The 21,406-nt window shown below is 51.4% G+C and overlaps 1 protein-coding gene across 1 annotated transcript; it reads left to right on the forward strand.

Moving 5' to 3' along the window:
• The first annotated feature begins 262 nt into the window (after positions 1-262).
• Positions 263-20,487, forward strand: TMEM38A (transmembrane protein 38A). The gene is made up of 6 exons (XM_003982055.5): positions 263-465; positions 13,428-13,584; positions 13,848-14,032; positions 16,283-16,370; positions 17,942-18,059; positions 18,881-20,487. Exons 1-6 carry the CDS (start codon positions 342-344, stop codon positions 19,118-19,120), a joined length of 912 nt encoding a protein of 303 aa, XP_003982104.3. The 5' UTR covers positions 263-341; the 3' UTR covers positions 19,121-20,487.
• The last annotated feature ends 919 nt before the right edge of the window (positions 20,488-21,406 follow it).

Here is a 21,406-nt window from a genome sequence, read left to right on the forward strand (position 1 = left end):
CCGCCTGGGTGGGCTCCGCGCAGGAAGGACCCCCCCCCCTCGCCAGGGACGGCTACCCTGTCCAACGCACACCACAGGGACCCCTGCACCCCGCCTCGCTGGACTGAATGGGGTCGCGATGGCCCGAGGGACGGAGTAGGGGACACCCGACTAGGCTTCAAGGAACAGAACGGCCCCACCACCCGCCTCGGGGCCTGGGGCCGTCCCGCCTCTCCCGCGGGGGCCGGGTTGGGGGCGGCGCCTGGCGGGCGGGGGCGGGTCCAGCGGCGGGGGCGCAGTTGCCGGGCCGCGGGCTGCGGGACTTACTGGGCCGGGGGCTGGGGTGGGACCCGGCGGGCGCCATGGAGCTGCTCTCGGCGCTAAGCCTAGGCGAGCTGGCGCTCAGCTTCTCGCGGGTGCCGCTCTTCCCGGTCTTCGACCTCAGCTACTTCATCGTCTCCATTCTCTACCTCAAGTATGAGCCAGGTGAGCCAGGGCCAGGAGCCCGCGGGGGCTGGCATCGCGGGGAGGGGGCGGGGGGCGGGGGTAAACCTGCGGGTCCGAGGCGGGGGATGCCCTAGATGCTGGGGGGACAGTCCGAGGGACTGGTTCCGGGGAGCAGCAGGTGCCGGGATCATGCGGTTCTTCCACATGGGGTGGGCGGAGGGGGGGGATGGGAGACAAGAGGGAGAGCAAGGAGAGAAGCCCCCGGGATTGTGAGGCTGGGGGAGGGGGAGCAGATACGCACTGAAGGGCAGCAGAGGAACGTGATTGTTCAGAGGAGGGGGAACAGGTGCTTGGGAGGGGGCTGGGAGAGCAGGTCAGGGATCCTGGCATGGTCCTAAGAACTTGCGCAAGCGGCGTAGGTCTTGGTGAGGGCGCAGGCGGAGGTCGGCGCTGCGGGCCCGTCCAGATGTCCTGGCCAGCCGGCCGCAGCCTTGACCTCCCCTCTTGCCCTTGGCGCGGGGAGCCCGAGCGGCTGCTGAGTGTCTATATAAGGGCCGGCCGTGCTGGGGGCAGTAATCCGGTTCTGAGAAAGTGACACCGGCGCTCCCTCTCCGCTGCGGCCCTCGGGCAATCCCCCCTCCTCCTCCGGCCGGGCGAAGCTGGGTCTCCTCTCCCGGCAGGAATTCTTCCAGCCCTGGCTCGTATCCTTCCACTGACTGAGCAGAACCGGCCTTAGGGCAGGGTGATTCGGGGTTAGCTACCCCCGCCAGCTCCAGACCCCCGGTGGAGAATCGCAGGAGAGAAGAAAGACTGCTTCTTGGGTCTTTTGAAAACATTTTTTAAGTGATGGTAAATAGCCTCCTTAGAATGTGTTCTATTTTTATACAAGGCTCACCCAATGTTTCTTGTTCATCTCCTGGTGTTATAACTATTATAGCACGCCAGCAAAGGAAAGGGAGTTGAGAATTTAGCCTTAGAAAAGGGATCAATCATCCCGAAACTTTCTCCCACTTAGATGAAATCACTCCTATATTTTTCTGGCAGAATAGAAATAGCTTTTTTTTTTTTTTCAGATGATAAAAATAGGTGCTTCTGTATATTTAAAAATCAAGCTGAGAAATGCAAAGGAGAAAGAGATAATTACAGTTAATGTGTTGTCGACCCTTCCGGACCTCTCTTCTATGCATTTATAACCCTGTAGAGATGTAGAAACATGATTTTATGCAAATGGGATCATAGTCAGCTTGCCAAGTGTTTTTATTCCATTTTATTTTTGTCCACCCACAAGCTAAAGCCTATTCTTTAAAAGCTGTTCTGGAGACCAGTTACTTTGCAAAGCAAAATAACCTTTGTATTGTGTTAGCATGAACACAGGGCTGTATTTCCTGTTCAGGATGAATTTGTGGTGGCTCAGGCCAGGCCCCTGGGCAAGTACAGAACCTAGCACACCTTGGGCTATCTAAAACCGTGGAGGGCAGGAGCCCCGTTAGCAACGTAAGACACAAGCGTCTGGAAGAAAGAGGTCTTCAGGCTGGCCAGGAGCTTGCAAGAGGGGTCGAGATGTTTCTGCCAGTCACAGAGTGAATCATCTGAACTAGACGCACTGGAGCCTGAAGGTTCCTGAAGGTTGGGAAGGCTCAGTGGTTCTGAACCCTAGCCGCTTATCAGAGGCTCCTGGGGCCTCTTAAGCCCCCATCTCATCTCCGCCCCCAGATAAACCGAATCAGAATATCCCCATTTGTAACTGGGGAAATAGGAAATAGTGACTAAGGTAATTTACATAATGCAATGAGCCTGTGGTCCCAGGGCTGGTAGATGACAACCTTGGGATTCAAACCCAGGTCTGCCTGACCCCGGAAATCACTACGATTGCTTCCCCTTAGAAAAGGGAGGTGACTTGGACTTAGCTGTTAGCCCTTCGGTTTGGTGTTCCTGCCGAGCCTCTATAAAGCTTTCTTCTCAGTATCTGTGTGCTGATTGCAGAACCAGCTGTAGAATTGTTGGGCCCCCTCATTTAGAACTTAAGAATCTCAAGACAGTGACAGCAGAACACTAAACTGAATGGGAGGCCCCTCTGAGCACAGGGTCCTGGGCAGTTGCACAGGTAGCACACCTGTGAAGCCGACAGCCAAGCTGGCTTTTAGGGAAAAAAAAAAAAAAAAATCTCTGAATTAGGAGTCAGTTCTACCTCTACCACTGAGGAAACACCGGGCTGGTTACTGTGCCTTCGAGAGCTTCTTCAGCTCACTCATCTATGAAATAGGCTCATTGGAACGTAAATCTGGACTCTTCTGCCTGGCTGTTGTGAAACTCTATTGAGACTTTTGTCAGTAGTAGGGTCTAAGGCACTTGTGAGAGGTAGTTACCATCATTTGTAAGGCCGTGGGAGGATGTGTTTCCTGGGATGCAGGCATTTTCCAGGTCAGGCTTTCATGAGAAGCCTGAATGAGGACAAAGCTCAGAGTGTGGTCCTCAGGTGAACAGCATCTATGTCTCCTGGGAGCTGGTTAAGAAATGCAGAATGCCAGGCACCACTCCCCCTCACCCCAGACCTGCTGAATCAAAATATGCATAATATTTAAAAAGTGATAGGCTAAAAGAGGCAGGATCTCCTCATTAGACCTGGAGCTTCTCAGTAGGGGCAGGGGGGACCAGCTGGGACCCCCAGCTCTCTACGGGAAGAGGAGAGGAAGCATGGATGTTGGCTGCATGACCGAACGATTGAATGATGAATGAATGACAGCCCTGGATACTTTAAGCCTTGACCTATCCAAAGAACCTTCCAGACCAATAGACTTTTTTCTAGAACAGTTTTATTTTTTTAATTTTTTTTTTAACGTTTATTTATTTTTGAGACAGAGAGAGACAGAGCATGAACGGCGGAGGGTCAGAGAGAGAGGGAGACGCAAAATCTGAAACAGGCTCCAGGCTCTGAGCAGTCAGCACAGAGCCCGACGCAGGGCTCGAACTCATAGACCGTGAGATCATGACCTGAGCCGAAGTCGGACGCTTAACCGACTGAGCCACCCAGGCGCCCCTCTAGAACAGTTTTAGATCCACAGCAAAATGAAGCTGAAAGTACAGTTTCCATCTACTCTCTGACCTCCGCCACCATCAACATTCTGCACAGAGGGGTACATTTGTCACAACAAACCAACCTCATTTATCCACATCGTTATTATCATCACTGTACATCTTATCAAGCACGGTCTATAGTTTACATTAAGGTTACTTTGTGTTGTACATGTTGTGGCTTTTGACACGTGCCTAACGCATATCCACCATTATAGTATACAGATAGTTTCACTAACCTAAAAATCCGCCAAGCCCCACGTAATCATCCTGCCCCCTCCCCCAAGCCCCTGGCAACCACTGATCATTTTACTGTCTCCATGGTTTTGCCTTTTGCAGACTGTCATAGAATTCAGATCATACAGTGTATGGCCATTTCAGACTGGCTTCTTTCCCCTATAGCAACATGCATTTAAGCCTCATCCATGTGTTTTCGGGCCTGAGAGCTCATTCCTGTTTATCGCCGAGTAAGATCCCATGGTGTGTGTGCACCATAGTGTCATTATTCACCTACTGAAAGATGTCTTTGTTGCAGTTTGAACATTTTCTAAAATGCTGTGGGGCTAAAGAGACAGCTCCTCGACCCCTGTTTTGGGACCTCTGGCACAAACTGTAAGTTCTTCCAGGGCCACTGTCTCTCACAGGGAAAGAAACCAAGGCAGGTGGCTGAACTCGAAGGCTCAGGGGAAGACTTGCCCTAAAGTCACTGAGAGTCTCTGTAAATACATCTCTTACGTTTAGACCTCAGACTATATAGCACAGAGCCACGGCAGAGCTGAGAGCGCCCCGTGGAACCTTCTAGTGCTTCCCTGCCATCCACAGACAGGACACTGACCCCCGGAGAGGGAATGTTGTGCTGCCCACCCCAGGCCAGAATGAGGAACCTGAGGGGAGCTTCCTCCTCCCTCCTCAGGCAGAGCCGATTTTTATAAATCCATCAGCTAAAATTTCCACCCACAGGTACTTTCCATTTCAGATCCAGTTCCAGGAATAACTCTTGCATAATTGCTAAGCACTAAGCAATAATTTCTTTTTGTCCTCACTGGCGCCCTTTGAAATGAGTAAGAGCACCGGGGTGACCACCTCGCCCAGGTTCAATTCAGACAAGCATCAGAAGGGGCGCCTGGGTGGCGCAGTCGGTTAAGCGTCCGACTTCAGCCAGGTCACGATCTCGCGGTCCGGGAGTTCGAGCCCCGCGTCGGGCTCTGGGCTGATGGCTCAGAGCCTGGAGCCTGTTTCCGATTCTGTGTCTCCCTCTCTCTCTGCCCCTCCCCCGTTCATGCTCTGTCTCTCTCTGTCCCAAAAATAAATAAAAAACGTTGAAAAAAAAAAAAAAAAAAAAGACAAGCATCAGAAGTCCCATGTCCCAGGAGGTCCTCGGTCCCGGGCCACCCCGGAGTGGTTGGTCACTCTAGCCAGCACCACCCGTTGTACACAAATACACCAGCTGAGGCCCGAGGAGAGGAGTGACTAGCCTGGGCTCACCCAGCGAGAGGGGAACGCTTTGGTGGCAAACCTGGGATTGCAACCCACATTCTCCTGGATCCTGATGCCGCCCCAAAACCCAGCAAGAGAAGCCAGGAAGGAGTCTGGCAAAGGGAAAGAGCCCCCGGGGGAAGGTTCTCGGCCACCACCTTGCTGTGGATCTTCAGGGCAGGCCCATCCCCCATCAGCCTCAGTCTTCTCATCTGTGGCAATGGGGAGACTCATCCTGAGATCACTAAGGTTGATAGCGCTGAGAAGCGTGTGGATAATCGTGCACATCGCATTGAATCATCACAACTTGAGGAGGGGGTGCCCTCATTGTCTTCCTTTGAAAGCAGAGGAAGCGGAGGCTAGTGGGAGGCAGTCATTTGCCCGAGGCCACCGTGGGCCTGTGACTTTTCTACCAGGACACACCCACGGGAGCCTGCTTTACTTCCACAAAAGCCCCTTCCCCCACTCCCTGGCCTCAGTCCCTGGGATGGTCCCAGAGGGCACAAGAATGACCCTGGAAAGAATTCAACCCCTCAGGGTTATTTTTAGATGCAGAGGTATCCATTTCTGCAAAACATGGGTGCCTCACCTGACCCGGCTCCTGTGGGACCCACCAGTTGCTCCGAAGGATTAACTCTCAGCTGGCCACATTTTAAATAGACGCCCCAAAGAAGAGGAAAGAACATTCTGCCTCATACTGTAGGACCTTTGTAAATGCTAAGACTTAGGACTACCCTGAGGGCGGGGAGAAGATGCACTCTGCGCTTGTAACCCCAGGGTGAGGAGGGAAAATTCGATCCCAGCCCTTGTTAGGAGCTGGGCAAAGAGGGGATTGGGATTCACACCTGATAGAAGGAGCCAGACACAGAGCAAAAATGGTCTGTCCAAGGTCACCTGGTTAGTTGGTGGGGGGCGGGGGGGCAAAGAAAAAGGGGAGTGTGTTTAGGACTTCCTCTCAAACAACTTTTATGAGGCAGGTTTCCTGATTATAAAATGTGGTTTGTGCAAGAGAATAGACGGGGTGCCTGGGTGGCTCAGTCGGTTAAGCGTCTGACTTCGGCTCAGGTCATGATCTCACGGTCTGTGAGTTCAAGCCCCGCGTCGGGCTCTGTGCTGACAGCTCAGAGCCTGGAGCCTGCTTCCGATTCTGTGTCTCCCTCTCTCTCTGTCCCTCCCCCCACTTGTACTCTCTCTCTTTTTCATAAGTAAACATTAAAAAACAATTTTTTAATAAAAAAAGAGAATGGATAAATACCTTGTGATCTGTTCCTATCATGGAATACCTCACAGCAGAGAAAGATGAATATTACCCTTGAAAATATTGCACTCAGTGAAAGCCAGAGGTAAAAGGCTATGTGATATGATTCCATCTATATGGAATATTTAAGTTCAGAACACTTTCCTCACCCCAAAAGGAAACCCCATACCCATGAAGAGTCACTCCCCGTTTCCCCCTTCCCCCCAACCCCCAGCCCTTGGCAACCAGTAACCTGCTGTCTGTTTCTATGGATTTGCCTTTTCTGGACATTTCCTATAGATGACATCATACACCATGTGACCTTTTGTGTCTGGCTTCTCTCACTTAGCACGTCTTCAAGATTTGTTCACGTTGTAGGACTTCACTTCTCTTTAAGGCTGAATCATATTTCATTGTGTGGCTTGATCACATTCTGTTTATCCGTTCATCTATTGGAGGACACTTGGGTTGTTTCTACCCTTTGGCAGTTGTGAACAGTGCTGCTGTGAACATGATTTTTTAAGAGTCTTCCGGAAATTTTTGTTGGGTTCTTGCAGATAGGATGTAGCCTGGCGCCCCACTGCCCACCCAAGACCTCCCGTTCCTGGAGGAACAGGATCCCCCTGCCCACCCAAGACTTCCTTGGTTCCTGGCCCTCTAGTCATGGCCATCAGAGAGGGGACAGGTAGTGAGGGGGCTCAGTACAGAGTGTGGAGCCCAGTGTGATAAGGCAGATGAGTACCCCATAGCCCTCCTGCTTATCAGCTTTCCAGGAGACTCTTGTTTTCACCCCTTTTGGTGATTAAATATTTCATACACATAGAATAAATATCACAGATACCGCTCTTCCCTCTACACAGATTTAACAGATGTGAACATAGATTTGCTTCAGATATTTGTTATTTTTATTATTATTTTTTAAATACTTTTTTTTTCTATGCTCATTTATTTTTGAGATAGAGAGCGCTGTGGGGGAGGGGCAGAGAGCTGGGGGACAGAGTATCCGAAGCCCGCTCCACACTGACAGCCGTGAGCCCAATGCGGGGCTCAAACCCATGAATCATGAGATCATGAACTGAGCAGAAGTCGGATGCTCCACCGAAAGAGCCACCCAGGTGCCCCTCAGATGACTTTTTAAATAAATAAATAGAGACCCAGCCAACCCTGTCCCTTCCCCGTCCCTCCTTCTCTAGATGTGACCGCCACCCTAAAATTGGCTCGTATTGTTCCCACGCCTGTATTTACACCTTCTCTGCTGTGTATGTGTCTCTAAACTACATGGAGTATGTTGTTTCAAATATATACTTAAGATATACGTAAATGTATCCTCTTGCAACCTAACGTTTTTACTCAGTAATAACCGTACGGGATTTATCCACGTGGATTTATCTAGAGTGGTGGTTCTCAACCAGAAGGGATTTTGTTCCCAGGGCCATAGATCTAATTCACTTTTACTTATTTATTTTTTACTAACAAATTTTTTTAATCTTTATTTTTGAGAGAGAGACTGAGCACGAGCAGGGGAGAGGCAGAGAGAGAGGGAGACACAGAATCGGAAGCAGGCTCCGGGCTCTGAGCTGTCAGCACAGAGCCCGATGCGGGGCCTGAACTCAGGGACCCTTGAGATGGTGACCTGAGTCGAAGTCAGACGCTTAACCGACTGAGCCCCCCCCCCCCCCAGGCGCCCCGATCTAGTTCACTTTTAAATAGCGGCTCTGTGGTAACCCATTTTGTGTGAGTCTCCACCCCTCACTAAGAGATAAGTACTTTTGTCCTATAACAGTGTGGCGGTGGAATCCTCCCCCTGACCCCCACCCCGGTCTCCTTTGCTAGTTTCTTTTGAGTCAGCCGTGAGGAGCAGAATTGCTGAGACGTGGGCAATGCACAGCCTCAGATTTCCTCAGTGTTGCCAAACTGCCTCCAAGATGGTGTTGCCTATGGATTCTCCCAACTGTGTGTATGGAGGGAAACTGGGGCTTTTTTTCCCTCTGGAGCAGGGGCACATACTCCTAGCCCCCCCCCCTTCTCTATAAAGTTGACCAAGCTAAGCTAAGAAGGCAGCTCCTTCTACAGAAGGGATTGGACTTCATGTTTCTTGGAATGAAAACCCTACACTGACCCTATTCCAAATGAGGTCGCATTGTGAGGTTCCGGCGGACATGAATTCTGGGCAGGGGGACACTGGTCCCCCATATAACTCGCTGCAAGTGGGGATATTGATCCCTCTGTTATGCGTGATTAAAAGCTCTCCAGGATAGAGTCAAGGCTGACAGTTGCCTGGGACAAAATAGTAACTCCACAAAGAGATAGAGCAGGGGAGGTTTTCATACGGTGCATCCCAAAGTGCGCAAACACAACCTCAATGCCTGCGAGCTGTTCTGCCCACATTTGCAAGAATGTAAGCTCTGTGAGGGCAGGAGTTCATTCTCTCACAACTATTTATTGGGCAGCTACTATGTGTCAGGCACAGTGCCACGCACGGTGGCGGGGGTGGGGGGCAGCAGCAGGTAACACTGATGAGGTCCCCATACTCAACGAAGGACTAAGACCAAATCAATGTTTTGAGTGTATCGACCGTATGCATAGGTATTGATGTCAATAGCTTCAGACGTAGTGCATGTCACGAAGAGGCCACGCATTCAGATTTGACAACTTAGAGACAAGAGGCATCCAATTTCTAGAAACAAAGTAACCCTGGGGCGCCTGGGTGGCGCAGTCGGTTAAGCGTCCGACTTCAGCTAGGTCACGATCTCGCAGTCTGTGAGTTCGAGCCCCGCGTCAGGCTCTGGGCTGATGGCTCAGAGCCTGGAGCCTGTTTCTGATTCTGTGTCTCCCTCTCTCTCTGCCCCTCCCCTGTTCATGCTCTGTCTCTCTCTGTCCCAAAAATAAATAAACGTTGAAAAAAAAATTTTTTTAAAGAAACAAAGTAACCTTAAAAAAACAACAACAACAGGGGCGCCTGGGTGGCGCAGTCGGTTAAGCGTCCGACTTCAGCCAGGTCACGATCTCGCGGTCCGTGAGTTCGAGCCCCGCGTCAGGCTCTGGGCTGATGGCTCAGAGCCTGGAGACTGTTTCTGATTCTGTGTCTCCCTCTCTCTCTGCCCCTCCCCTGTTCATGCTCTGTGCCTCTCTGTCCCAAAAATAAATAAACATTGAAAAAAAAAAATTAAAAAAAAAAAAAAAAAAAAAACAACAACAACAACAAGCCAAACCTGGGATCATTTATTTTGATTAGTCTTTTGATTAACAGATCACATGTAACCTTGTCATTTCACATCCACATTGAGTGGCGTTGTCACTGGATTCAAGTAAATCATTTAAGGGGAGTCTTTGGTACCTGCTCTGGCCATGAGAGCTAAGTGTCTGTGTCTTACGGCTTAATCCTAAAAGCATTCTCTGGAAAATGAAACTAGTGGGGGAGGGAAGAAATCAATAGTTGTCACAGCAGGAAACACCAGGTTGCAACTCTGGGGTGTGGCTACAGAAGATTATGAGGATGTTAACATGAAGATAAGGGACACCTGGCTGGCTCAGTCTGTAGAGCATACAACTCTTGATCTCGGGGCTGTGAGTTCGAGCCCCACATTGGGCATAGAGATTACGTGAAACAAACAAACAAAATAATTTGACATAATGATAGAACCTATTTATAAAGATTCTAAAGACTTTACATAATACAAAGTGTGAGGATTTGATTCAGAGGCATTAATCCTATTCCCCTAGATAGTTTTTATAAACTTACCTTTTAAATTTTTTTTTCAACGTTTTTATTTATTTTTGGGACAGAGAGAGACAGAGCATGAACAGGGGAGGGGCAGAGAGAGAGGGAGACACAGAATCGGAAACAGGCTCCAGGCTCCGAGCCATCAGCCCAGAGCCTGACACGGGGCTCGAACTCACGGACTGTGAGATCGTGACCTGAGCCAAAGTCGGATGCCCAACCGACTGAGCCACCCAGGCGCCCCTATAAACTTACTTTTTAAGAACTAGACCTTTGCCCTCTATTTCAATGTGGGAATTAAACACATTTTTTAAAAAGTTAAAAACTCGTAAGAAGTGGCAAAAGCCGTGCGAAGAGTTCCCAAGTCCCCTTCCCCCAGCTTCCCCCAACGAGATCGTCTTACATACTGGTAGCTCATTACTCCAACCAGGAAATTGACACTGCTACAATTCCATTAACACCAGCTACTGACTTTATTCGGCAGTATTGACATATGCTTTCTTTTTTCTAAAGTTCTTTTTTTTTTTTTTTTTTTTTTTTTTTTAGTTTATTTATTCTGAGACAGAGAGAAAGCATGCAAATGGGGAAGGGGTAGAGAGGGAGAGACAGAGAGAATGCCAAACAGGTTCCATGCTGTCAGCACAGAGCCTTATGCAGGGCTGGAACTGATGAACTGTGAGATCATGTCCTGAGCTGAAATCGAGAGTCGGACACTTAACTGGGACCCCCAGGCACCCCAAAGGTTTTATTTTTACGCAATCTCTATACCCGATGTGGGGCTCTAACTCACAATCCCGAGATCAAGAGTCTCATGCTTTGCCAACTGAGCCAGCCAGGTGCCCCCAGCACAGAGATAGCTTTAAAACAAAACAAAACAAAACAAAACAAAGACTTGTCTTGAACACTGAGATGAAGCAGTAAATGCAGGTATGCTCTGGTGGACATGGGGTGAAGGACCCAGAACGTTCCCATTTGGTTTCTCCTGCAAATCCTCAGGTTCCTAGGAACACAGTTTGGAAACCATTGTTCTTGGGAGCCTATCCTCCTAGCCACGGATAGGAGATCTTGGCTTATCAGGGCTGCAGGACATCGGGACATCAGCCAGCTCATTCCTCTGTCGCCATGTGATGTTCAACATTGTTGCCCATAAGAATCACCCAGGAACATCAAAAAATCCATAAGCCCAGCCACACCCCAGACTGGCCAACCGAGATGCTCTGGGGTGGGGCGCTGCTGTCTGATTTGTAAAGTTGCAGGCCGATGCACTGAGCCATCTTCTTGAGAGAGAGGATTCCTTTTCCTCTCCGCTAAGCAGAACCATCCTTCGTTGTTGTTGTTGTTGCCTTGGGCTCATAGGAAGACTCAATTTAGTATCATTTATGAGTGTGTGTCCTCCGTTACAGAAACCGAAATAAGTTACATTTTTTCCGTTGTTTATTTTATAACAGCTTTATTGGGCTCTAATTCATATACTACCCAATTCACCCATTTAAAGCATCCCGTTCATTGGTTTTTAGTATATTCACAGAATTGTGCGACCATCCCCTCCGAAAGAAACCTCTATCCTTTAACTGTCACTCTCCATTCTCCCCCATTCCCTCTAGCCCGAGGCAACCTCTCATCTACTTCCTGTTGGTGTTAACAATTAAGTTGGGGTGTCTGGGTGGCTCCGTCGGTTGAGCGTCCGACTTTGGCTCAGGTCATGATCTCACAGTCTGTGAGTTCGAGCCCTGTGTTGGGCTCTGTGCTGACAGCTCAGAGCCCGGAGCCTGCATCTGATTCTGTCTCTCTCTCTCTCTCTCTCTCTCTGCTCCTCCCCCGCTCACACACTGTCTCTCTCTCCTTCAAAAATAAATAAACATTAAAAGAAAAATTTAAAAAAGAACAATTAAGTAAAATACCAAGACCCATGGTAGAATGAAGTCCACAGGGTTGTGGGAGCCCAGAGGCAGGAGTGACCGACTCAGCAGAGCCAGGAAGCCTTCCTAGAGGAGGTGGCATTTGTGCTTGGCCCCTTCTGCTTGTGTGTCTTTATTTCTTCCGGGCCACTAGCTCGTAACAGAAAATAACAAGTGTTGGCGAGGATGTGGAGAAGGTGGAACCCTCATGCCCTGTTGGTGGGAATGTGAAATCGTGCAACGGTTGTGGGAAACAATATGGCAGTTCCTCAAACAATTAAGCATAGGGCGCCTGGGTGGCTCAGTCCGTTGGGCGTCTGACTCTTGATTCTGTCTCAGGTCATGGACTCGTGGTTCGTAAGTTCGAGTCCCATGCTGGGCTCAGTGCTGGCAGTGCAGAGCCTGCCTGGGATTTTCTCTCTCCCTCTCTCTCTCTCTGGCCCTCCCCTACTCTCTCTCTCTCTCTCTCAAAATAAATAAATAAGTAAATATTTAAAACTTAAAAAAAAATGTTAATATAGAATTACCATATGACCCATCAATTCCACTTCTGGATATGTCACCACAAGAGTTGAAACCAGGAACTCGGATAGATATTCGTACATGCCGTGTTCTTCACGGCATTATTCACAATAGCCAAAAGGTGGGAACAGCTCAGACGTCCATCGGTGGATGAGTTGAAGAAACAAAATGTGGTCTAACCATTCACTGGGATATTTTTCAACCTTAAAAAAGGAGGAATTCTAACACTAGCAGTGCTCCAACACGAGCGTGCCTTGAGGACATCACGCTAAGGAAAATAAGCCAGACTACGAAAGGACAGATACTGTGTGATCCCACCTACACGGGGTCCCTAGAGGGGTCAGATTCACAGAGACCGAAAGTAGAATGGTGGACGCCAGGGGCTGAAGGGAGAGAACGGGGAGGTAAGTGTTTAACGGGGACAGAGTTTCAGTTGGGGACGATGAAAAAGCCCTGGAGGTGGATGGCGATGATGGTTGCACCAACAGTGGGAATGTGCCTAATGCCCCTGAGCTGTGCACTTACAAAATGGTGAAAGTGGTACATTTCGTGTATATTTCACCGCAACAATAAAAATTTAAAAGGAGGGAGAGACGGAGAGGCCGGGCGTGAGCCTGTAGGGATCTTGGCATCAGCCCGAGGCAGCAGCAGCCCTATTGAAGTGTTCCCATCTGCACTTGGCTCTATCTCCACGCCTCCCTCTCTTTGTGGGGATAATGAGAGTGATCACTTGGCGGTGGGTATCAACGACGATTGAAGGAGTCCTTCACGTAGATGTGAACCCGGTGTCTGCGACCTGGAGCTGCCTGCTAACTGGGAGCTGGCATTACCAATCATTGCCACCTCTCTGAGCACAGAGGAGAGAGGCCCGACCCAGCTCTGCCTTTCCTCTGTGTGACCTCAGGCATGTGTCCCGCCTCCCTGAGCCTGGGTTCTTCCTCTGAAATGGGCGAGCAGCAAGGCATGGGGCGGGCGCTCTGCAAAGGCAGCTGAATTAGGATAAGCTGACCAGAGGGCATGGGGACAAAGCACGCTCTTGGCATCCCAGTGACGGCCTCTTCCCCCCGCCCCCCAGGAGCAGTCGAGCTGTCCCGGCGCCATCCCTTGGCGTCCTGGCTGTGCGCCATGCTGCACTGCTTCGGGAGTTACATCTTGGCGGATCTGCTCCTCGGGGAGCCCCTGATCGACTACTTCAGCAACAATTCCAGCGTCCTGCTGGCCTCGGCCGTCTGGTAAGCACTGTCAAGCTGGTGGGGTGTGGGAGAGCAGAGCCGGGGGCAGGGGTGACCCAGCCACCTGGGAGGTGGGAGGCGGGAGGTTGGAGGAAATAGGACCCATCGGCACAACCTCCACCGTGGGCCTGAACGCACTGCTCTCCGCTGCCCAGCTCTGTCCGGAGCCCAACAAGTTGGGGGAGAGGGGAGGTCTGGACCCAACCTCCCAGGGACCCCCCACGGTCTGTCTCCCCCTGACGCTCCTCATTCTCTCCCCAAAGGTACTTGATTTTCTTCTGCCCCCTGGACCTCTTTTACAAGTGTGTCTGCTTCTTACCTGTGAAACTTATATTTGTGGCCATGAAGGAGGTAGTCAGAGTCCGAAAGATCGCCGTGGGCATCCATCACGCCCACCACCACTACCACCATGGGTGGTTCGTCATGATTGCCACCGGCTGGGTCAAAGGTAAACAGGACCATGATAACGATGGAAAAATCACCTCGGTTAAGAACCCCTGCTCAGTGTGCTACATGTCGGGCACCCAGGTCGGCATAGATATTGGTCCAGGCTAAGGGGTGTCAGGACTGTTGCGGGAGTCCAGTGTCTTTAGCCAACACCTTTAGAGTAAATGGGAAAATTCTTCCGGAATTTAGCTGTCAAAGATTAACAGGACAACGAGACAGTGACGGCTGAGTCTCTCGAGCACGTTTTCTCAGCTGCAACACTTCTGATGTTTGGTGCCAGATCACCCTCTGGGGGGGGGGGGGGCTGTCCCGTGCGTTGTAACATGTAGAGCAACATCCCTGGCCTCCCCCCACCAGAAGTCAGTAGCACCCGCCAGCCTAACAACCAGAAGTGTCTCCAGATGTTGCCAAATGCTTCCTGGAGAAGAAATCACACCCCTGTAACTATAGGGGTTCTTAACCTTTGTGGACCATGGCCCTTTTTGAGTCCGGGAAAGCCTTTTGTGTTTGTAAGTGCATAAAATGAAATATATATGATGACAGAAGAGGCCCGTTATTTCAAAATAGGCATCAAACAAAGTTTCAGTATGGCATAGTCATTTTATACATCTCTACCGAGGCACTCAATAACAGACCATTCGTTAGCAAATAGGGAATTCTCAACCTTTTGAAGTGCTGTCCAGCACAAACGATATTATGAAACCATCTGCAACCATGGGAACGTGAAAAGGAAATAAATCTGTGGATTCTGTTGGTGATGGAGTCACAGACTTGCAAATCCTGCTCAGCTCACTACCTCCCTTCACGATGGAAGGAAAGGTTGTGTTTCAGTGAGGGGCGTGAAAAAGATGTAGTTCGGTTTCCTGTCCGTGTTCATGGATGCCCAGTGAAGACTTTATGACCCAGGACAGGTTTGAGTTGAGCCCTTTGTGCATCTTACCCCATTTGATCCTTAAGACCCTGCTTTAGAAGTCTAATGTCATCCCCTTTCACTGAGGAAGGAAATGAAATCACTTGCCCGCGGTCACACAGCTAAGGGAGTGCCGCGAGGTCTGTCTCTAGGTCCTCTGAATTCACCGTCCACATTCTTAACTACTCTGAAGGCCTCCTTTCCCCTCTCCTCTAGCTATGCTAGGAGGTAGACCAAGACAGACTTTAAAACAAACAAACAAAAATGCTACTAAAAATAAAGAGGGGTACTTTATAATGACAGGTCGATCCACGAGGAAGATGTAACAATTACAAACATGTATGCACCTAAAAACACCAAAATATATAAAGCACGAACTGAGAGAAGTTAAAGGAGAAGTAGACAATTTGACAATAATAGTTGGAGAGGTGGACCAAGGGGTAAAAGGAAGACAGGGAAAGAAGGTTCAAGCAGGTGCTAACACCACTGGACACCTCATCCCTGCTGCCTAATACCAAAGTGTGTACTGCGAAAATATCGGGGCCTAGACTCACCCTCCACTGAGCTCCAGCGTACTCCACACCATTGACACGTGGGGCTGGATCATGCTCTGAGGTGGAGGCTGTCTTGTGCTTTATAGGATGTTGAGCAGCATTCCTGGCCTTTGCTGACCAGTAGCAGCCCCCTCCCCAGTTGCAACAACCAAAAGTGTTTCCAGACATTTCCAAGTGCCTCCTTAGGGGCAAAATCACTCCACATATGAACCCCTGGTCCAGTGGTACATACTAGGCACCTCAATTAGCATAGCTACTCCTGGAGTAGCTCTAGGAGTCCAACCTCTTTAACCAATACATTTGGGGTAAATGGAAAGATTCTTCTAGAATGATAATCATTTATGTCTGCATATGGGTCTCCTTATTTACTCTCCAGGAAGCCTATACTACAGAGCAAATTCCGTAGAGTTACAGCATGCCTCCTGGAGGGCAAGTGGCTTAAGAAAGATTGAGAGTTCAGAGCCCTGAGGAGGAGAGACACTGGGATGGGGAGGCTTCTGGAAGCCTTATGCACAGCTCAGGATCCGGGACTCCCTAAGGGCATCAGGGCAGACAACCCAGATTTGTCTGAGACATACCTTGCAGATGGGATATGACCTCAATTCATGGTAGTTTTGCTCCGAATATGCCGTGTGACCCTCTCTGAGCCTCAGTTTCCCTGCTGCAACTGATGAACAGACCCCCAGGCTCAGTGTCCCTCTGGAGAAGCTGCTTCCTTGGGAATTCAGCTGAGAAGAATGGGGGAACTGGAGGTGGCAGGCTCATTCAGGGGCACCCTGTCTCGTAGGCTCTGGTGTCGCCCTCATGTCCAAATTTGAGCAGCTGCTCCGAGGGGTCTGGAAGCCGGAGACCAATGAGATCCTGCACATGTCCTTGTGAGTATCCCATTTCCGCCCCTCCTCCTTCCTGTATGTACAGGTGCCTCTTGGGCCTGACCCTGGGTTGGATACTCCTGGTGACTTGGAAGCCTCAGCCACCGATTCTGTCTTCCAGAAGCTTCCAGAGGTCAAGGCTGGGGGACCCAGAAACGGGGAACCAGGGCTCTGCCCAGGGGGGAGGGGCAGGCAGAGCTGTAGGGAGATGAGATACTTGACTCGGGTTATGAAGAGTGAGTAGGAGTTTTCTGGCAAAGGAGGAACCTCTGGACAGAGGCCAGCACCTCTGCCACCTGTCAAGTGAGAAAAGAGCAATGATTCTGCCCAGCTCTGGGGGGTCAGGGTACAGAGTATGGATGCGGAGTGAGGAGTACAGAGCAGGGGGTACAGAGCATTGGTGGAGAGCGTATGGCACAGAGCGTGGATGGGGAATGTGGCTGGGACGAGGTGGGCAGAGCCAGCTGCATCCAGGACTCAGCGTAGGGCCTCATGCTGCATGTAGCCCATACATTGCTTTTTTTTTAAAGATTTTGTTTTTAAGGCATCTCTACACCCCACGCAGAGCTCGAACTCACAACCCAAGATCAAGAGTCACACATCCCACCAACTGAGCCAGCCAGGGGCCCCTGTAGCCTATACATTTTTAAAAGACCTAACTGGTTTGGGCTAGTTCAATTTTCTCCCAATCGACAACAAATAAAAACCATGGCCATTTAAAATATGACAAAATTAGGGGCGCCTGGGTGGCTCAGTCGGTTGACGTCTGACTTCGGCTCAGGTCATGATCTCACAGCTCGTGAGTTCGAGCCTTGAGTCGGGCTCTGTGCTGACAGCTCGGAGCCCGGAGCCTGCTTCGGATTCTGCGTCTCCCCCTCTCTCTGCCCCTAACCCACTCGCATTCTGTCTCTCTCTCTCTCAAAAATAAATAAACATTAAAAAAAATTTTTAAATACGACAAAATTAAAAGGCTTGCCCATACACCCATGACAATTCCCATTTCACACCTCGGAAGAGAGAATTCGCTCATTTCACCCCCCCACGAAAGTGTATTCCCACCCTCGGGCCACTGACAAGGAAACGGGGACCCAGACAGCTAGCTGTGTTGTCTGCAACCAAGTGGGCAGGTGGTTTCCCCCCTTGGATTCCTTTTCCGCCTCATCAGCTGAGGGTGAGGGGCCCCCAGGAACCACACGGATAGATTCCGCAGCACCGGTCCCTGGCGGGCGAGTGCTTTGGAAATACCAGGCAGAATTATCATCATTAAGGACGGCGGTGCACAACAGACATCAGGAACGGAAGTCACGGGTCTGTCTTCTGCAACAAGTTAAAATATTGAAAACCTATCCCGTAAGGAAGTTAAGAAAGAAGAACCTCTCTGGGCCCTGTTAACCCTTTACTGTGCAGGGAGACACCACCGTGTCCGTGCCATGCAGGCCCCTTCCCACCTCATGCTCAGGAGAAGCTGGGATGTGAGCTGGGGCCGGCAGTGGGCAGGCGGGGTCGGGGCCAGAGGTAAAAAGGCCTGGGCTGCGTGGCTGGCGCCTCGCGGTAACTGAGGCTGCCCCCTCCAGCCCCACAAAGGCCAGCCTGTATGGAGCCATACTCTTCACCCTGCAGCAGACCCGCTGGCTCCCCGTGTCCAAAGCCAGCCTTACCTTCATCTTCACCGTGTTCATGGTGTCCTGTAAGGTAAGTCTTGCTGCCCTGACCCACCCCAACCCGCACCTTCCAGGCTGGGAGCTCGGGCTTGTAGTCTTGTGTCCCAGAAAGGACAGCCCTAAGGCAGGGGGCTGGGGAAGGGGGTGCCAGGAGGTCTGCGTGGGAAGAAGGTCTGATAAGAGGAGTGCCCAGCAGGTAGGGGACTGGGTGAGAAGAATAAGGCCTCTGGGCAGAGGGCCCAGCTTAAGAGTGGGGCAGGAATGTACGAAGTCCATTTGGAGAATCGGGGGGTGGGGGGGGAGCTTGTGCCTTGGCAGTGGAGAGCTGAGGGATGAGACCCAGGGAAGGCACACTCAGGACACAGGGGACCCAGGCTAGGCCAGGAGGGGGCTGGTCTGATCCTGAGGCCTTGAGCTGGGGTTGACTCACCCAGGGGGGGTCTTCAGGGACCACACTGCCTTCCCCATGCATCTGGGGAGCGTGGCTGCTGGCTGGCTGGCGGGGAGGGGACCCATAGGCCATTGAAAAGGGGAAGGCAGTGAGTAACCTCAGGCCAAGCACTGTTCCTCTCTGAGCCCAGGTGGGAGGCAAGGGGGGAGATCGCCTGTTTCCATGTGCCCGATGCTATGTGGGTTTCAACACCGGAAGTTCGTATCCCGGGAAACCTGGGACAGTTGGTCACCCTCCCGGGGGTGCATAAAGCCGGGGGGGGGGGGTCTGGGCTACCTCTGACCTTAACCTGGCTGACCTTCTCTCCCCTCTTCCCTCTCCCATCCCCCCACTTTGCTTTCTGCCTCGGTTTCCCTCTGTCTCTCTCGCTGTCTCCCTGCCCCCCTTCCATCCCACCTCAGGTGTTCCTGACGGCCACTCACTCTCATGGCTCCCCTTTTGATGTTCTGGAGGGCTACATCTGCCCTGTGCTGTTTGGGGCTGCCTGGGGGGATGACCATTACCACGACAACCATGGTGGGTCCCACGGCGGGTCCCACGGCGGCGGCGGGCCCGGCTCCCCGCACTCAGCCCTGCCTGCTAAGTCCAAGGAGGAGCTGAGCGAGGGCTCCAGGAAGAAGAAAACCAAGAAGGCAGATTAGTGGGTGGCCCAGAGGCCTTGTGGGGTGCCGGGGAGAAGACCCAGACCCAGGACCCTCAGAGTTGGTGTGGGCGCCTCCTGGGCTCAGCTTTCCCCTCTCCGGGCCTTGACGTCCCAGTCTACAAACTGGGGCCATCAGCCCACCCTCCAGGGCTGATGGGGGCGGGGGGCGTTAAATGAGATATGGGGCTGAGGGGCATTTGTGGGAATGGAGGGGTCCCTCTCTTTCTGCCAGGCCACCATAGCGACCCAGCTTTATTCGGGGGGGAGGCCCACAGAATCCTGGCAGCAGCTCCAGCCAGAAACTCTAGCAGTATATTCTTGCTCCATCATTTCCTCTCTAAAATTACATCTTGACTCCGAAAGAATTTCAGGTCAGGTTGAGAGTCACGAATTTGATGGCCATTTCCTAAGTACCTGCTGGGAGGCGGCTGCTATGACCTTCCACGTCTCTTCTTGCCCACCCCTCCTGGAAGGCACCGGGCAAGTTGCCTCCTCCAAGCCTTCCGTTCCCCATCCGTACGGTGGGGACCCCCAGCCCTCCTCCTTATGGAAGTGTTGGTGTGCGCCTGGATGTGAACCAGCCTTATAAACTCTTAAGCACCACGCAGTCGGGAGGGGAGGCCTTGACGGATGTTCACCATGCTTGGGAGCGGCTTTGCATTTTAGATGATTTGTGTTTGCGGATCGGAGAACCCCACAAGTTACCTGGCACAAAGGGGGCCTTCGGTAGACACACCTAGGCCAGTCTGGAGAGCTTGGAGGGTGGGGGAGGCTCGTTCTGACCTTTGGCTTCAGGCTGGTGCTAAACCAAAGAAATGCAGTTGGCCGGGCAGGGGTCCCAAGATCCAGCTCTGTGAAGGGGCTCCGAGCACCTGCTGTTGGGCCCTAGAAGCGTCAGGCCTCCCTCATGCCTGCGTCCTCCACTGATTGGCTGAATCAGAAGAGTCGGCTTGCTCTGTGCTGGGCATCTTGCTGCCGCTGGGCCCAGGACATGCGTCAGGGTGAGTGAGGGGAACGATAGCTGAGCCCCCACCCCCTGCCCCCGGCCTCCTTCATCTCAACCTGTGTTGCCAGGACATCCAAGCAGGGGTGGGTAGATGAGGTGTGGCCAGTCTCAGGTGGGGTTTTGGCCCAGACTGGGCCCGCTTAGAGCTGTCCTCTGCACGTGGGTACTCAGCCTACAGCTGCGTCAAGATCAGGGCGGGGTCAGCAGGGCCCCGGATGTTGCCCGGCTGTTGGGAAAGTGCCTTGATCCTGTGACACCTGGGAGGGAGCTGGGTGGGTCCCGAAGCTCCGAATTCATCCTCTTGCATGTTTGTCAAGGCTCGGCATGAAGGTTCAGCAAATAAATCGGTTGTGAAAGAACCCTTGTCTCTTGCCTTGTCTGATTCATTCCTGCTCTTTAGGCCTCAGGACACAGGGGGGTTCTGTATCCTCAGAGACATTCAGCGTTTCCAGGAAGATGAGGCTCACGGCAGTCCCAAGTCGGGATGGAGCCTGTGGGTGAAGTCTGGGGTTTGGAGTTCAAATATTTACTGTGTCACCAACAGGTCACGGGGCCTCCCCCTCTCCAAGCCAGTTTGCCTTTTGGGGGCAAAGAGGGTGATGATTATCACTGCCCTTTGTAGGCAGATGGGAGGATTATTGGGTGATTGGGGTTTGCAGCTCAGTCTGTACAGGACCTTGTTTTTTGTTTTTTGTTTTATTTTTTTTTTAACGTTTATTTATTATTGAGAGACAGAGAGACACAGAGCATGAGCAAGGGAGGGGCTGAGAGATGGAGAGACACAGAATCTGAAGCAGGCTCCAGGCTCCGAGCTGTCAGCACAGAGCCCCACGCAGGGCTCAAACTCACAAACCACGAGATCATGACCTAAGCCGAAGTCAGATGCTTAACCGACTGAGCCACCCAGGCACCCCATGTGTAGGACCTTGTTAAGAGCACAACTTGGGAATCACACATCTGATAACGGGATTATATCCAGAATATATAAAGAATTCTCAAAAGTCAATAAATAGCCTGATTAAAAATGAGCAAAGGATTTGAATGGACACTTTGACGTTGAGGATATACAGATAGCACACACACACACACACACACACACACACACACACACACAGAAATCACATGAAAAGATGCTCAACATCCTTAGCCAACCAGGAAATGGGTGGGAAGATACCCAGTTCGCATTCTCTAGGATGGTTAAATTAAAAGCACTGCCCGGGGCGCCTGGGTGGCTCAGTTGGTTAAGCGTCCGACTTCGGCTCAGGTCTTGATCTCGTG

Source organism: Felis catus, chromosome A2 (genome assembly GCF_018350175.1).
Source record: "Felis catus isolate Fca126 chromosome A2, F.catus_Fca126_mat1.0, whole genome shotgun sequence".
Lineage (NCBI taxonomy): Eukaryota > Metazoa > Chordata > Mammalia > Carnivora > Felidae > Felis > Felis catus.

What these genes read in the sequence shown, in the direction of transcription:
- TMEM38A (XM_003982055.5), top strand. Translation starts at nt 342, where the DNA reads ATGGAGCTGCTCTCGGCGCTAAGCCTAGGCGAGCTGGCGCTCAGCTTC. An exon ending in CTACCTCAAGTATGAGCCAG is followed by an intron (nt 466 to 13,427) that starts GTGAGCCAGGGC and finishes CCCGCCCCCCAG; the next exon opens with GAGCAGTCGAGCTGTCCCGG. An exon ending in GAGATCCTGCACATGTCCTT is followed by an intron (nt 16,371 to 17,941) that starts GTGAGTATCCCA and finishes TGCCCCCTCCAG; the next exon opens with CCCCACAAAGGCCAGCCTGT.